Raw genomic sequence first — 18,497 nt, 5'->3', positions numbered from 1 at the left:
CTTAACTTTGGTCCTACATTGAAATCACCTAGAGAACTTTGAAAATTCTGATGCTTGGGCTTGACCTCAGAAATTCTGATTTAATTTGTTGGGAATGTGACTGGGGCATCCAATTTTCAAAAACTCCCTAGGTGATTCTCCTGTGCAGCCAAGATTACGAATACTGCTATTGAAAAACTATAAGCCACCGTATGCACAGACTACATAGTTTCAGCCATTTTCATCTTTCTCCTGTTATTTTGGAAAAACACTTTTTTGTACATTTTGGCTAGAGCATTTGTGGTAGAATATACTGTGACATGGATCATATCTACTTCTGTATTTATTTATTCATTACTAGACCTCAACCACAGTCTTCTCTTTGCCCTCCCACACCTTTGCCTATAGGATGTGCTGTATGTAGTCATATACTTTGTATTAATATATTAGAAATCTATAAATCTGTTTTGTGCTTTTTGTGTATTGTTAGATACTTATAATTAAAAATTTTACTAGGGTATTGAATAAATATAGTCTTACTAGAAAAAAAAAGAAATACTGCCATTGAGGCTGATGGAAAGCTTATTTAGTATTCAAATAATTTACATTCAGATACAAATGCCATTAGTAGCATTAATGCAAATCTTTGTTTTTAATTAGTTACTAGTTAAATGCAAAAGTTAATGAGATTTATTTATAAGTATCTGTGGTTGGACAGTAGAATGGGACATCAGAAGAGAGAGTGAAAATGTAGTAGAATTACACTAAATTTCATAATTTTCTTTAGTGTGATCATCAGTTTAGATATGCCTTTAGAAAGCTTTTTTTTTTTTCCAGTTTATTTACATGCTTTCTTCTTTACTTGATGGATCATTTATAAGCATCTAATCAATGTTTTTAAAAATGGCTGAAACTGGGGCGCCTGGCTGGCTCAGTCAGTTAAGCATCTGACTTTGACTCAGGTTATGATTTCATGGTCCCTGAGTGAGATCGAGCCCCACATCCAGCTCTGCGCTGACAGCTGGGAGCCTGGATCCTGGTTCACATTCTGTGACTTGGTCTCTCTCTGCCCTTCCCCCACTCGTGCCTCTGTTTCTCTCTTTCTCTCAAAAGTAAATAAACATTAAAAATTTTTTTTTAAATAAAAACTGGCTGAAACTGTGTTAAGTATTGGTTCTCAGCCTTCTGCCTAAGATCTAGTGAAATTGTGCTAAGTAGGTTTTCTGAAGTTTTCCTCTAATTTCAAATTTTTGTGGTACTTACGGAGTTACAATGAATAAGTGAATATATAGTCAACCAACTTTAATTTAGACCTATAAGTCAGAGGTATATTGCTCCTGTTTTAACTCAATATTTATGAAAACCAATAACATTTTTTTCCTGCTTGTGACATAGTTCTAGAGAAGGTCATCTATTGTTTTAGGAAATTTTTGTTTCATTAGGGAATGAATCTTTGCAAAATGCCAACAGATAGTATTCATGATAATTTCCTTCCCTTCATTTCTGGATGTGCTCTCATTTCCCACCATTTAAGCCATTCTCTTTCTATGCCAAAGTCTCTTTAACCCCTCCTCTTATTTAAAACCCTTAGGTTTTAAAGCAAAGCCTTCCAAAGCCAATTAACTAAGAATCCATGCTGTACTGTTGCATTCAGGTTTACACCTGTTCTATTAAAAAGATCTTAAGAATGCTTTGTTTGTGGTACAAATAAAAGTCAGAAATACATAAATATTTTATATGTACTAGTTTTAAACTTATACCCTAAATATACAGTCTTTGATCTGCAATTTTTCTCTATTGACACTTCTGATTATTGTCTCTAAATTTATTTTTCTAGGGTTTTCTTTCTCTCTATGTAAGAGTACAAAGATTTCATACTAAAGAAGTCATTTTGGTCAAGGTTCTGCTGATAATCAGAGGCATCTCTTTGTTGAACATTGCTTGGCAGGCAGATCAGGGAGAAAAAGATAAGCTAAAGCTATATTAAGATTGAGGAGGAGGGAGAAGACAGGTTTATTTTTACAGGCAATTTTGATTTTATTTGAAGATCAAAATACAGATTTTTCATACATATACTATGGAGTTATTCGAGAAGGTTTCTGATCAATTATTATTGACCATTTAAAATTTTGCCATTATTTACATATTCCCCAATGTTTATAGCAGCACTTTCAACAATAGCCAAATTATGGAAAGAGCCTAAATGGCCATCAACTGATGAATGGATCAAGAAGATGTGGTTTAAATATACAATGGAATACTACTTGCCAATGAGCAAGAATGAAATCTTGCAATTTGCAGCAACGTGGATAGAACTGGAGGAGTATTATATTAAGTGAAGTCAGTCAGAAAAAACCAAATACCATATGTTTTCATGCATATATGGATCTTAAGAAACTTAACAGAAGGCCATGGGGGAAGGGAAGGTGGGGGGAAAAGTTACAGAGAGGGAGGGAGGCAAACCATAAGAGACTCTTAAATACAGAGAACAAACTAAGGATAGATGAGGGGCAGGGGAAAGTGGTGATGGGCATTGAGGAAGCCGCTTGTTGGGATGACCACTGGGTGCTGTATAGAAACCAGTTTGACAATGAATTATATTTTTAAAAGTAAATTAAAAAATAAAATTTCATCATTGTTTTACATTTACATAGTCTAATTAATTTTTCTTATATATTTCATGCTTATTTTGTTTCTTTTTCTTTTTCTTCCCTGGATGTCATCTTAAGTTGTGTGTGTGTGTGTGTGTGTGTGTGTGTGTGTGTGTGTGCGCGCGCGCGCGCATGCCTGCGCACATGAATAGCATATAAACTTAAAAAATACTCTATGTTTCTTCTTTCTCATGTGGACAAATTTTTTAATTGACTTCTTTTGTGATTTCACCTAATTCATCTGAATTCTTATGAATATTGAACCTTGTTTCTACTCTTTAATATTTTTAAATGCTTTATATAGTTTCCAGCTACTACTATTTTATATTTTCCTGATGTAGGCCCATGGTTTTCAAACTGCACCATGATGCCCCGAAACACTGCAGCAGACTCCCAAAAGGCACAGCAGAATATTGTGTATTTTCAATGGTAACACAGTGACATCGGTCATACACCACACTGATTATTACTAAGTTGTTTGGACCTAACTACTTGGTGCATAAAACTCTTAGTTTTTAAAAAATTTTTTCCGCCTATGAGGGTTGTGAAAAAATTACTGAGACAATGGTGTCATGAATCAAGAAAATTTGGGAATTCTTGACTTAGGTTAAAATTTAGTGTCATTAAAGTGGATAAAAATTAGTCATCTCTCTTCCTTCCGATTAAAGGATTGAATTTCTTTTTATAAAAGAAAAAATGCAGGTAAACTCCTTTATCAGGATCATGATAATGTTCAGTGTTTCAAATTAGAGCCTCTTCTGAACTTCCAGTTAAGGAACTGGAGGATGCTAGTGTAAAATATTCCTTACTATCTGTATTAAGTTTTCCTTCTGATATGTACTAAATATGTTTCCTTTCTCTATCTCTGTTAATTCAGATTAAGATTGGTAGGTGATTAAAGGAAAGAAAAAAAAGAATAAGAAAGAAAAAAGGAAGAACAAGAATGAAAAACAATTTTTTAAGCCCTAAATATTTAAAAAGACTGTATAGCAAATTCTTCTTTGTAATTTACTACCTAACAAGTTTATATAATAATCTATACATCTACATTATTCCATTTATTAATGACAGACTTTTCAGGTTTATTCAATCATGCAGATTGCCTTGGCCTCTTTATTTTTTTTAATGTTTTTATTTATTTTTGAGAGAGAGAGAGAGCATGAGCAGGGGAGAGTCAGAGAGAGAGGGAGACACAGAATCCAAAACAGGCTTCAGGCTCTAAGCTAGCTGTCAGCACAGAGCCCAACACAGGGCTCGAATCCACAAACCATGATATCATGACCTGAGCCAAAATCAGACACTTAATCGACTGAGCCACCCAGGCGCCCCTGCCTTTGCCTCTTTAAAATGTTGGATATTTCTACATTGTTTTTATGGAAACACTATATGTTCATGTTATATATTTCATTTTCAGAAATGACATAACACAAGCATAATGTACCCTTAAAAGTATACTATTCCCTTATAACATAACAATTTTTAAATTGTCTTTAAAAAGTAATTATTAGAAAAAAGATAATGCAATCTTTATGCTAATATTAATACCTGATTGAAAGGGAATAGCTCTCATAGTACCAAACAGATAAATGCCTTACATTTTCACAGATGTCCATTTAATTTCTTTGCTAATTCTAAGATTTCTAACATTTTTTTTTAAGATTTTATTTTTAGAGGTACCTGGGTGGCTCAATTGGTTGAGCATCCAACTCTTCTAGCTCTTGATTTAAGCTCAGGTCATAATCTCAGTTTGTTTGCTGAGTTTCTAATCCTGCATCAGGCTTGTACTGACAGTGCGGAACCTGCTTGGGATTCTCTCTCTGCCCCTCCCCTGCCCCATGCCCTCTCTCTCTCAAAATAAAATAAATAAACTTAAAAAAAAGATTTTATTTTTAAGTAATCTCTACCTCCAATATGGGGCTCGAATTCACACCTCTGAAACCAAGAGTCACATGTTCGGAGTGCCTGAGTGACTAATTCATTTGGTTGAGTACCTGGCTCTTGATATTGGCTCAGGTCATGATCTCAGGGTTGTGACATTGAGCCCATGGCAAGCTCTGTACTGAGCTTGGAGACTGCTTGAGATTGGGACTCTCTTTCTCTCCCTCTCTCCCAACATACCTAACATGTTTAACATCATGAATAATGGTCAGTTCACAGTATTAGTGAGTTAACAGAATGTGCCTCAAACAAGTGTTTCCAGAGTTGACTTTTATAGACAACATCACAGTAATAACTAACATGTATTACAGCTTATAAAGGACGTCTACACTGTTAACTATGACACAAACTTAAAGTGGAGGAATCCCAAGATGGAGCAGAGAGGAAAGCAAGATCCAGTTGTTTCTCAAAATTCAGAGTAGACTTGAGATTGAAATTAAGTATGAAATACATTAAGAAATTGAATCATAACTACATTTGCTTCTCTTTGATTTAGGATTTACCATCCAAAAGTTACTTTCAGATAAGTAAAAGATAACAGGTGGAAATTTTACTTTGAATAATTAAAAGCACTTTATTCATTGCCATTTTATTTTAAGAAATATAGTTATATAATTACTTTTTAAGAAAAACTCCCTATAAAAGATAATTTCTGTGTGAAGTTAGACAATGTACTATTGTTTGAAGCTATGAAAGTCATTTTATGTTTGATTCCTATATATACCAACTTAGACACAAAATAGATCACTGTAATATTTTTAATAATACAACCCCTTATAAAAACTGACTTGGATTTAGAAAGAATAAAGATGTGCATTTAGCTGTTTATTGTTGCCATATTTTCTCTTTGGTATTTGAAATATAAAATACTTGTGGGACTAGACAGTGTTCTGTCATTGCACTGCCCATGGCTTTCCCCTATCCACTTTCTCCCACCATCCTCTTCTTTTAGTCATTTTCAATGTTAGGAAGGAAGAGTACCCTGTAATATATGGGCTTAGCTGGACCACGCATCATGGCAGATCACTTGTGAACATCCCAGCTCCCGAAAGCCTAGGCTCTGCAGCCATCAGTTACACCTGACTCGGTTCTCATACAGCATGCCCTTAAGAGGAGTAACTTCTCTAGACAAACTCCTGCTCTTATTTGGTTCACAGTCCTGGAAGTTAATATGTTTGCTCACTTATTTATCTATAATAATTATTTCTATTTATCTTTTGACTTAAGCATATGGCCTCCCTTATGTAAAACATTTAAAATTTAATTTAATTTAAGTTCTGTGTATTTTCAATATTATTTAAGCTTTCCAACATAATGTCAAAAGTCTTACACATGAAAGTTGATTTGATAACCTGACCGTTTTTACTGTTTACTCTGCATTTTCTCTTATGCTAGGATATATAGCTGAAAGCAAAAAATCTCTGCTAACCCAAAACATTTCCCCTAGTGCTGTTTTCCTTATTTCTCCTCATTTCTGTTGCTTTAGAGATTATAGTCTTCCCTAACATGATCAGGCCTGCATACATGTTCACTCACTGAAAACCTTGAGTAAGGCTGAAAGCAAAGTTTAAGTGCATTCCTATTAATGACTTGTGTGTCACAGGTCATGCTTCACTTCACAAAAATTCTGTCCAAATTAGAATTTTTAACAGTCATAATTGTATGCATCTTTACAAGGCATTATCCATAAAATGCTTTTGAAAAAAAATTAAGCATTTTTTAATGGTAAACATCATCATCTCAATTTTATTCTATTAATATTAATATTCTGATATTACTCATCACATTTTTTTACTTGGGGAAATATTTTAGTTTAAAAGCTGTACAGCTTTTGTATAACTCAAATCTGAAGTATTTACTGCTTGATTCTAAGAAAGAAAGAGGTGCTATATGTAATTAAAAGAAAAACTTTAAAAGGCTGGCTCAGTTGGTAAAGCATGTGACCCTTGATCTTGTGGTTGTGAGTTCAAGCCCCATGTTTGGTATGGAGATTACTTGAAAATAAAATCCTTCAAAGAAAAATATAATATTTTAGAATTGAATGTTTTTTTTTAAACAAATAATCCTATATTTCCTTGGAACATCTAGTCCTTCTTAGGACACAAGGAAAAGATGAGAAAGGAAGCCTTTGAAAGATAAAAATTAGCATGAGGAACTTCGGAAGGAGAGGCATATGAGTGGAACTGATTGGTACCCTTGGTACCAGTTGATAGATCATAGCAGATAGGCTTTACTCTGCCCTGCAAATCTTGTGTCTGGCCAATGGTCACACAGTAGAAGAGCCAGATTCCATCAGTGAGAGGCAGAGCAGAGAGACTTCTTTTCCCTCCTTGGTTCTTGTTGCTCTTTGGACTCTATCTACAGTGAAGATTTAGGTTAAATTAATATTCCTGGCCATGTGCTCTGTATATTATCGTTATATAGTGTTGTCTCGGTTACTAGCTACTTTATAGATGCTGTGGTTAAGCAAATTGTTGCCTTAGCCATCATCACATTTGTAGTATAAGCTCTAACTCTTTTAACATTCCCTCCCACCTCTTCCTCTTCAGAAACTGTTTCTTGGGTAGGTATGACGAGTTATGCCACTAGGTTAGATTACCTAGATGGTGGTTAGCCTCTCAATCCCAAGGATGCGTTTATACCTCTCTTTCCATTATCACATATGGGTATAGATTGCTCACTTACCAGCTAAGTGGTCTAGCTCAGGAATGCTGAGACTTAAGAGTATATTTGAAAAGACCTAGAAAATCTTTCTCCTGTCTTTAATCTCCCCCATATATTTTTTGAGTTAAATTACTGCCTGAATTTCACTTGAAAGAGTGACACGGGTTATGTGCATCGAATGCCCACCTCTCTACTTTTAAAACAATCAACTGTTCTATGAAAGGCAATGTAGTTCCAAATATTGTTACAAATGAGTTTATAAAGTTATTTAATTCTCTGAAATAAGAGATAGATGGGATTTGAGAACATTGAGCAGCTTATAAGTGGAATAGAGAAGGGATTGGAAAGGAGGCAAGGAAAATGAGAGGCACTGTGGTCTCTGGAGCCTTCAGTCAGGATTGGTCCTAGGAATGTAGCTGCTAAGCCCAAGATCCTATGTTCTTCATTTGAACTATCAACATCTCCTAGAGTAAGCACAGTGGATGAAAGATTCCATCCAGGACTTAATTGCAGCTTACTGGACTTCTTGATTGTTTTCCTAGGGCATATGCTATTTCAAAATACTAAAAGCCATTTTCTAATACATAGCTAGAGCAGTGATTAATTTCTGTAGTCCTCACTGGAAAAGAGAACCTTTGGTAAGAAAATAGATAATCTGTAATTTTTAACTGTCAGCTGACAATTAAATATTAAATATAAGACCTGATAAATTAAAATTTACAGACTAAAATGAAAAGTTATGTTTCAGTGTTAAGAACCATCACTTTTGGGGGGTGCCTGGGTATCTTAGATGGCTGAGCTTCCAACTTCATGATTTCATGTTTCGTGAGTTCAAGCCCCACATCAAGCTTGCTTCTTTCAGCACAGAGCCCACTTTGGATTCTCTTCTTCCCCTCTCTCTCTGCCCCTTCCCTGCTCTCTCTCTCTCTCTCTCTCTCTCTCACATGCGCTCTCTCAAAAATAAATAAAACATTAAAAACAAAGAAGAACCATCATATTTGACTCTTTGATAAGCAAAATAAAAATCTCTATATAGGATACACCCATTTTAGAGAGTTTTAAGTAAATATGTACTGGTAATGGCATCTTTGTGCTTAAATTTTGTGATATGAAACCATGATTTTTTAAGCATGGAATAGGGGTGACTTTAAATTAAAAATAGGTATAGAATTTGCATGCCAGTGCTGTTTTAAAATAAAATGCAGGGGCACCTTGGTGACTCAGTCAGTTAAGCATCCAACTTCGGCTCAGGTCACCATCTTGCAGTTCATGGGTCCGGGCCCCACGCTAGGCTCTGTGCTGACAGCTAGCTCAGAGCCTGCAGCCTGTCTTTAGATTCTGTGTCTCCCTCTCTCTCTCTCTGACCCTCCCCTGCTTGCCCTGTCTTTGTTTCTCAAAAATAAATAAAAACATTTTTTTAAAATAAATAAAATAAATAAATAAAATGCAATTAGTGGTTTTAAATTTGCCAAATTCAATACTGCGGATCATCTGTATATTCCAGGGGATATGGACACTAAGTTACTAGAACTTTGTTTTTGATTGTGCATATACTGACTAGTCATGTGGACATTTTATGTTTTTTGGTTATAAACTTTAAGTCTTTAGATTTGAAAGCACAGTTACTTTGTGTAGCTGGATGTAATTATTCCAACAGGATTTAAATAAACTTCTTAGTAGTGTTTTACAGATTATGTTACTTAAAAAATATTTTTTAATGTTTATTTTTGAGAGAGGGAGAAAGAGTGTGAGCAGGGCAGTCACCCCATTTTACCTTAGATTCCCTCCCCCATTTACCTAAGATTACCTTAAAAGAAGCTATGTATAAGAGGCTTGATCATATAAAAAGATTCTAAACTCAATCATTTTTCTTGTTGACTTAGTTTAGATTACTTCCAGTTTATCTGTATTTTCTATTTTCTATTCCTAAAACTTGCATTTCCCTTAGTCCCAAAATATGTTTCAAAATCCATCCTAAATTAGGTACATTGGTTTAAAGTTATCCAATTGCTGTTAATTTAAAAAGAAAAATATCTGTGAATCTGTCAAGTGTAGGGTTAAAGGCTGGAAGGGGATTTTTATGCTGTTGTAGGAAGATAGTTTAGCAGCGTCAGAAAATTTGGAATAACTTACTGGTGTAATCAGTTCTTGAATGTGAAATACCACACTGTCTAATAGCACATTTTAGAAGAAAATTAATAAAAGAAAACTGCAAGGAAAAAATTCATCTTCATGAAATAAAGAGTAATTTTAGCTGTTTATTCAGGGCTTTAATTTTTACTTCATAAAAAATAGTGTTCTGAAATTATGAAACTGAAGTGAACCCTACAATATCCTAATTCTTGATTTTAAGAAGTTTGAAAGGCATGACCAAAATTAAGTCAGTTTGTAATTCTTAGCACTTAGTTCAGTATCTCTTAATAAGCACAGTTTCTTATACTAGGTAACCATTCTCTGTTGAATGAGTGAGTGAATGAATGCATGAATGAATGACTTATCAATCACATTTAGCTGGCATGTTTAGTTTGTGTACTATGTAATTTTAAACTAATTACTGGATCCTACCAAAGTGCAAAATAGCCTTAAAAATAAAGATCCAGAACAAAGATATGAGACTATGGATATTTTTTATTTTGTTGCTTGTGGTTTGTTTCTCTTCCAAATTTTCAACAATTAATGTTATTTAGTTAAGTTTTTTCAAGAAACCTACTTGGCTAGAATTTATCTTAAGATCTAATAATATAAATTTTACTTATAATAATATATATAGTAATATCTCACCTATGATTCAAATTGCAGAGGCCTTTCTTTTACAATAAAGGCTACTTTAAAAAACTAATGTAATTATAACCACACAACGTTTCTAGGCTTAAGTTAAAGGAAGTAGAATTTTCTCTTAACCTGTAGAAACTGAGTTGATGTTTCTGGCACTGATGCACAGCAACCTCAGTTCCATTTGGTAGTGTTGAAAATGTTTTTTCTTTTTTGAAAAACAGCCAACATATTAAATTGAATGACAACTTGTTGCAAATCAGCTTTTTTTTTAATTATTACACATCATTGTCAAAGTTGAGTAAATTTGTTTAAGTCCTCCGTGTAAGTGGGTGGTTTGAGTCTCCCCTCTCCAAGTATAATCATATTGGAATGACTTTGAAAAAAACATAACCATGGTAACTTATAAAAATAACCCCCTGCTCTTCCTGATAGGAACAACATATTGAACTGGGTGGAAGAACTGTGGCAGTGGAAGTTGACCCCTATGACTAATGGTGGAGATTTCTGTCTAGGTGGGTCACAGGGACTTAGTTATCTGCCCACTGGAATGACACAATGGGGAGCTAGCTGATGAATATTGTGGAACATCTGTGAATGGATCACAGCTATGCCTGACGTGAATCATTTCTCCCTCAAGAATCTAAAGTTTAATAGTTAAAAAATTCCAAACTATTGTCACATAAACCGAGATGTGGCCTATTCTAGGAGTTAGGAGGGAATGAATATAATACATATTCTAAGACATTTTGCCAGTAAGTTTTTGGCTACATTTTAGGCCCCTAAATTTAGGAAAACCTATAAAACTTACTGAAAGAGATTAGTAAGAGCCTCGGGTCACCACAAACAGTAAAATATACCTTCTTCAACTGCTCACCACCATCTTGGAAGCTACAGGATTTGGTAATTCACCCAATTGGAGACATAGATTTCCCTTTCTTGTTTAGTTAAAAGTTTGCATTGCATGATGCCTGAGGCACTTCCACCTGCAGAATTTCCACAACTTTTAAGGGGATCTTGGAGAAACATTTGCTGTATGACTCTAAAGGTGACAATTTCCTTCCGTGAATGATCCTATTTCACATTGATTTCCCTAAACTGAGATTAAAGTTTTTTCTTTAGAGTACTATTAAAAGCAACTGGGGGGAAAAAAAATAACTAAGCAAAACTATAGGTTCATGTGGGTCTGCTTAGGTGTGAAGCTGTGGTTTTCTGGATATTGCTAATGCTCTTTTTACAACTCTTTGCGGGTAATTTAGTTTATCTGGTTATAGAGAGGAGGTTGGGGAGTCGGGGATAGTTTATGCATTTATTTCCAATTCCAGGAGTAATCTGCGTCTGCTATATGATCTGAAACATACAGCATTATTTTTAGTTTTACTTTTTCTCTGGTATCTTGGTATACCTAGCTTTGCTTCTTTAGATTCCTCGACACTAAAGAGAAAATGAGACTGCATAAAGTCTACTCACCAGGGATGTTTACAAATAAGAGTGTGTCTGTGTGTGTCTTTGTATTTTGTGAAATGTGAGCAAGTTGTGGTGGATATCTTTGCCAATAAATAATAAACAAATATATAGAATTTTACAAATTCTGTAATGAGAGTATTTTTACCTGTGACAAACAGGTCACACAGACTAATTTTTAAGACTGAGATAATAACCTCCTGAGTTACTATTTCAAGAAATATCTCTGTTTGACAATGGTGTAATCAACAGGGGGCCAGCTCTGTTAAAGCAAACAGACTAATGGATTGGAGTGCAAAAGAGGCCCACTGCAACCTCTAAATTCTGGGTCTTGTGGGCTTTTAGAGGAATAAATTTATAAATGGAAGAAAAAGAATGAAATGTGTGAATGTGATATGTTCCTCAGAAAGACTAAATTGATGGGATTTCTCCTATAAAATATCAAAAAGTAAATTTGTCCCTATTGTTTTATTTTTAAATAGATATGCAAGCATTGTTTTGCATTGAAATGTATATTCATACATTTTATCTGATTATATTTTGGAAAAATGAAGTTGAGGGGATTTGTTTTTTGTTCTTTTTTTAAGGAAAGCACGAAGAAGAATATACAAGTGGGAATATTAATTGTTTAAAATTGCCAATAGTTTCTTTTCTGAACTGGAAAACAGTTATGTTTCTAAATATGAGAACAATAATTTTGCCTAAAATTGCAGTATAATGACCAGGACTTCTCTCCTTTTTAGAGAAGCAGTGAAGTGTTTCTGGAACAGATAAGACAGCAGCGATCCAGTGAGGTTGATTCCCCAGAGGAAAGCTATGCATACCTAACTTACTGGAAAGTAAACTACTCTTCAATTAATGAGGTCCTCCTTCTCTTAAGGTGTCCAAAGACAGGAGGTGGTCTGTAAAAGATTGGATGACAACTCTATTGTCCAGAACAATTACTGTGACCCTGACAGTAAGCCGCCTGAAAATCAAAGAGCCTGCAACACTGAGCCCTGCCCACCTGAGTAAGTAAGAGTAAGAAATGGAGAATTATTTTCTTTAAGTGCAAAGAGAAAAGCATTAGCTATTCATATTTGGAAACATATTTATGTGTTATGAAAAGGGGATAAAGCATCACAGAGGGTGGATTTTTATATCTTTTCACTGAATTTTTTACATGTTTTTTTATTTATTTTTGAGAGACATAGACAGTGCAAGCAGGGGAGGGTCAGAGAGAGAGGGAGACACAGATTCTGAAGCAGGCTCCAGGCTCTGAGCTAGCTGTCAGCACAGAGCCCGACGCGGGGCTTGAACCCACAAACCATGAGATCATGACCTGAGCTGAAGTCAGATGCTTACCCGACTGAGCCACCCAGGCGCCCCTGAAGTAAGATTTCTATTTATCCATAGGTTTCAGTTGTTAACTCCTTAAAGGCAAGAACTTCAGTAGGTTAATCTGACACAGTGCTAGAAATCATCATATTTCATCAATTCCAAGGCACATATCTTTTCACTTTTTAACATCTTGGAAATTGAGACTCATCTTGCCATTAATAGTGTGTTAGTTACAATAATAATCAACATTTTTATCTTTCTTAATGGTACATGAAATAATGGTATCTTAAATTCAATAAAACAAATTAGATTGGTGTGCAGTCCTATATTTTCCAGATATTTATCCTAAAGGCTTAAAGACTTATGTTTTTAATGTTTATTTTTGAGAAAGAGAGGGAGAGAGAGAGCACGCTCACACAAGCACACACTTGAATCAGGGAAGGGCAGAGAGAGCTGAGGACAGAGGATCCCAAGTGGGTTCTGCCTTGACAGTGGCAAGCCTGATGCGGGGCTGGAACGCATGAACAGTGAGATTATGACCTGAGCTGATGTCAGACACTCAACCAATTGAACCAACCAGCTGGCCGATGGCTCTTTTTTGAATGTTTATTTATTTATTTTGAGAGTGAGAAAGAGAGAGAGAGAGTGCAAGTAGGAGAGGGGCAGAAAGAGAGGCAGAGAGAGAATCCCAGCACAGAGCCTGATGCAGGGCTTAAACCCACAAACCGTGAGATCATGACTTTAGCTGAAATCAAGATTTGGTTGCTTAACTAACTGACTGAGCCACCCAAGTGCCTCTATAGAGCATGCAACTCTTGATCTCAGGGTTATGAGTTCAAGCTTCACATTGGGTGCAGAGATTACTTTTTTAAAATTAAAAAAAAAAAAAAGGGCAATGATTACATGAGAAAAGACAAAGCCACTCAGGTGCCCTAAAGATATTTGATTTTTTTTTGTTTATTTATTTTTGAGAGAGAGGGATAAACAGCATGCGAGTAGGGAAGGGTCAGAGAGAGAGGGAGGCATAGAATCCAAAGCAGGCTCTAGGCTGTGAGCTGTCAGCACAGAGCTCCATGCAGGGCTCGAACCCACAAGTTGTGAAATCATGATCTTAGCCGAGGTCGGACACTTAACCAACAGAGCCACCCAGACTCCCCTAAAGACATTTGATTTTTAAAAATTTTTTTTTCTCTTCTGCCAATTATTGTCATAAATTTAACTCAAAAGAAATGAGGGAACTATACTAACTATAAAAACTGCTTAAAAACCATGGGTAAAATTGTGTTCTTTCCCATGTTTCTGATAACTTTCAACATTATTTTCATGTAATTGTGCATCTCTACCCATTAAGTTAATTTCCTGACACTCAGGATTTTAAGTATTATGTTTGGCATTTGATCAGCCATTTACGACATCTGAGTGGTCCTGGTCACACCTGTTCTATTTTGTCTTCAGCTTCTTTATTTGTTTAGCCTTAACTGCTATTTGAACACCCCTTGAGATTTCATTGGTTTGTCATTCTATCCCATGTATTGTGGGTTTATATAGTATATTGGAGTTGTTAATCTATCTACCTGTGGAGCTATGTTATATATATAATATAGATTGATCTATCTATATATAATAAATAATAACTATATTATGTAATCTATATAATATATATGTAGTGAAGGATAATTGACATTCAAATTAACATACATAATTAAAATTAAGTTTCCTTCCTTTTGTAATTATAAAAGTCATTCATTGAGGCACCTGGGTGGCTCACTTGGTTAAGCATTTGATTTTGCCTCAGGTCATGATCTCAGGTTTTTTGAGTTTGAGCCCCTGCATTGGGCTCAGTGCTGACTGCGCAGAGCCTACCTGGGATTGGCTCTCTCTTCCTCTCTCTCCCTTCCCCCAGTTCCTATGCATGCTCGTGCTTTCTCTCTCTTGTGCACTCTCTCTTGTGCACACACTCTCTCTCAAAATAAATAAATAAACTTAAGTTATTTATTAAGTTTATAAGTTATTTATTGACTTTATAAAAGTTATATAGTAACTTTTTAAGTTTGGAGGTAAGAAAATAGAATTAGAAAAAGAAAGATAAAGAGAATATGAAAAGAGAAAATTTAGGCTGACTGTTTTTATCAGAAAGCACTAATGATATAAAGAGTTTAAAATGTTACTTTTTATTAGTCCATATTTTTTTAGTTCCTTTTTAATTCCTTTGAATTGAGACTCTGAAAAAAAAATCTCAATTCTTCAGAATGGTTGTTGTATATCATAAAATTCCCAGTAGATGTTGAGATTCTAGATATAAAAATCATTGAAAGACTACTGAATTCAGTAATACTTTTTTTAAGTTTATTTATTTATTTTGAGAGAAACAGAGAAAGAAAGAGAGAGAGAGAGAGAGAGAGAGAGGGAGCAAGGAAGGAGCAGAAAGAGAGGAGAGAGAGAGAATCCCATGCAGTTTCCTCGCTGTCAGTGCAGAGCCCAACATAGGGGTTCAAGTTCACAAACCCTGAGATCATGACCTGAGCCAAAATCAAGAGTCGAATGCTTAACTGACTGACCCACCCAGGCACCCCCAACAATACTTTAAGTGAGTATGGAATAATGGAAAAAAGATAAGTTTTTTTTCAGATATGATGTGATAATCATATTTGGTTTTTGTAGTGCATATTAAAGCATGAAAATTTTAAAACACAGATAAATAAAAATAAGAAAATAAAAATTACTTGTAACATTTAAACTGCCACTGTTAATATTTTGAAATGCATAAATTTTCAGTTTTCCATGTTTATGTAGACATGTGTATATAACAAAATGGTATGATATGGTTTATGATGTTTTGTCAGTTTTCTATGTATTTTGAATATTAAATATCTTCTAAAACATTCAGTAAATATGTCACTGTGTACTTAAGTTGGTTTTCTACTGTTGAATAATTTTGGCTGTGTTTCAGCTCTTGATCCCTTACAATACCATAGCATTAACAGTTTTCACTATTAAACTTTGCTCTTTAATTATGCTCTTATGTTAAATGAGTGAGGATAGAATTCATTGTTCAGATATAAATATAATTTAGTCTTCGAAACATTGTCAGATTGTTCTCCAGAAATAATATATGAATGTATATTCCCACGAACAGCATTTTAGAATATCATTTTTCTAAAATGCATAACACTGGATACTATTGTTTTAAAAACAATTTTTTATTATTTTATCAGGAAAAAAAGCCTTGGCATTGAACTGTTGTTTTATTTTGTATTTCTTAGATCGCAGATAAGGATGAACATTGAAAAATTATATACAGTTGCCATTTGTATTACTTATTTTTGCTTTTCTGATTCATGGCCAAGTCCTATACCATTTTTCTATTGAAGTATTTCTCATTTTGTTACTGATTTTTTAACTCTTAATGTATTAAGGGTATTTACTCTTACCACTGTTACAATTTTTTTCTGAGTTTGTCATGTGTTTTTCATATTTATATGGTGTTATGATCTATTTTTACTTATAGAAGTTTTTTAATATTTCATAGGAAAATTGTCAAACTTTTATTTCTTTCATAGTTTAGGAAGGCCTTATCCACTTTAAGGTTGTACTTTTAAAGTTTCTCTCAAAGTTTCTTTTTCTTTAAAGTTTATATATTTATTTTGAGAGAGAGAATGTGTGTATGAAAACACAAGCAAGGGAGGAGGAGGAGGAGGAGGAGGAGGAGAGAGGAGAGAGAGGAGAGAGAGAGGAGAGAGAGAGAATTCCAATCAGGTTCCATGCTCTGAGTGGAGTTCAATGTGGGGCTTGATCCCACAACCTTGGGATCATGACCTGAGCTGAAATCAAGAGTTGGACCTCAACCAACTGAGTTACCCAGGCACCCCTCTTCTTTATTTTAAATGTAAACTTTAATCTATTTGAAATATATTTGCCTACTTTGAGGAAAGGATCTGTTATCAGGGTGCCTGCGTGGCTCAGTCAGTTAAGTATCTGACTCTTGATTTTGGCTCAGGTTGTGATCTCAGGTTTTGTGAGATCAAGACCCTATGTTGGGCTCTGAGCTGACATCAAAGAGCCTTCTTGGGATTCTCTCTCTGCCCCTCCCTTACTTGAGCACATGCGTGTGTGTGTGTGTGTGTGTGTGTGTGCGCGCGCGCGCGTGCACGTGCTCTTTCTCCCTCAAAATAAATAAATATTTTTTTAAATCTCAAATTCCCAGTACTATTAATTTAACATAGTATTTTTTATTATTTTTATGAGCCTCGGCACACAGCAGGGGACGGACAGAGAGAAGGAAAAAGAGAGAATCCCAAGTAGGCTCCATGCTGTCAGTGCAGAGCCCAATGTGGGGCTCATTCTCACAAACCATAACGTCATGACCTGAGCCTAAATCAAGTCAGACACTTAATCAACTGAGCCACCCAGGCACCCTGCTGAATGGTATTTTTTAAGTTCATTTAATTATTTTGAGAGGGACAGAGAGAGCATGATCTGGGGAGGGGCAGACAAAGAGAGAATTCCAAACAGTCTCTGCAGAGTCAGCACAGAGCCTGACATGGGTCTCAAACTCAACGAAACCTTGAAATTATGACCTGAGCCAAAATCAGGAGTTGGACTCTTAACTAACTGAGCCACCCAGGTGCCCCTAAATAGTATTTTTTAATAATAAATTATCTTTTTCACTAGTAAAATGTTTCCAATGTCTTCATTTATATTGGATACTTCATAAGCGGGGCATGGAAAACTAAAGGGCAGTAAGATATCTTTGTGTTTTATAAAGAAAATGATAGGGGACTAGGAAGAATAGGGGAATGAGGCTTTGGTAGAGAAATACTAATAGTGTTTATTTGGAAAAGCTTAAAGGGCAGAGGAAGCCTTGCTGGGAAAATTAATGTCCTCATAGCAGCAACTCTTCTATGAGAAAAAGTATAGTAATCAAGGTGGTAAAGTGACTAGGGACAGGAAGAAAACAAGAATTCCAAAGGCACTGAGTGAACATGGTGGGATTCCTGACAAAGGCTTAAATAATTGGAAAAAGGAAAAGGGAGGGGTTGATATTAAAGTCCATGACTGATAGGAAGCTAGTGCCCCACCATGAGAAAAGGAAGTAATGCTGAGTTGGAATCCAAAGAGAATGGCCAAGAGTTCAGTTTTCACCATGCTATCTTTCTCTATCAAGAATGTTTCTATATATGGCCTCGTGTGAAAAATTCTTGGTATTGAATATTATTCCTGTATGATACTATAGTTTTTAAAGTTGTAAAAATCAGAAGGGTGAAAATAGTAGAGTATTATACATTGTGATAATACTGTGACCTCAAATTAAAAAACATTTTTTAAGCAACTGCAATGTAAAAGGCACTATGCTTTGAGAGGAATGGCTCACTTGACCAAGGACAATCTAATTGGGTAAATAAATACAAAAATAACTATAATTAAGGATATGTTAAGTACAATAAAAGGGTTTTTAACAAAAGTGCTAAAGGATGCTTGGACTGGGGAGAAATTTTTACTTAGTGGTTACGTTTTATTTAAAATTTTTTTAGTGTTTATTTATTTTTGAGAGAGAGAGACAGATTGTGAGCAGGGGGAGGGACAGAGACAGGGAGACACAGAATCCAAAGCAGGCTCCAGGCTCTGAGCTGTCAGCACAGAGCCTGATGCAGGGCTCAAACTCACGAACTGTGAGATCATGATCTAAGCCGAAGTTGAACACCTAACCAA

At 35.2% G+C, this 18,497-nt stretch overlaps 1 protein-coding gene across 1 annotated transcript in view; it reads left to right on the top strand.

The window, feature by feature from the left end:
- ADAMTS6 (ADAM metallopeptidase with thrombospondin type 1 motif 6) overlaps positions 1-18,497 on the top strand; it is a 265,952-nt gene that overhangs the window by 214,920 nt on the left and 32,535 nt on the right. The window contains exon 20 of the mRNA XM_029942319.1: positions 12,349-12,478. Coding sequence (XP_029798179.1) covers positions 12,349-12,478 — 130 coding nt within the window. The remainder of the gene's footprint in view (positions 1-12,348; positions 12,479-18,497) is intronic.

Source organism: Suricata suricatta, chromosome 6 (genome assembly GCF_006229205.1).
Source record: "Suricata suricatta isolate VVHF042 chromosome 6, meerkat_22Aug2017_6uvM2_HiC, whole genome shotgun sequence".
In the NCBI taxonomy this organism is placed as follows: Eukaryota; Metazoa; Chordata; class Mammalia; order Carnivora; family Herpestidae; genus Suricata; species Suricata suricatta.
This window is presented reverse-complemented; position numbering and strand designations above follow the sequence as displayed.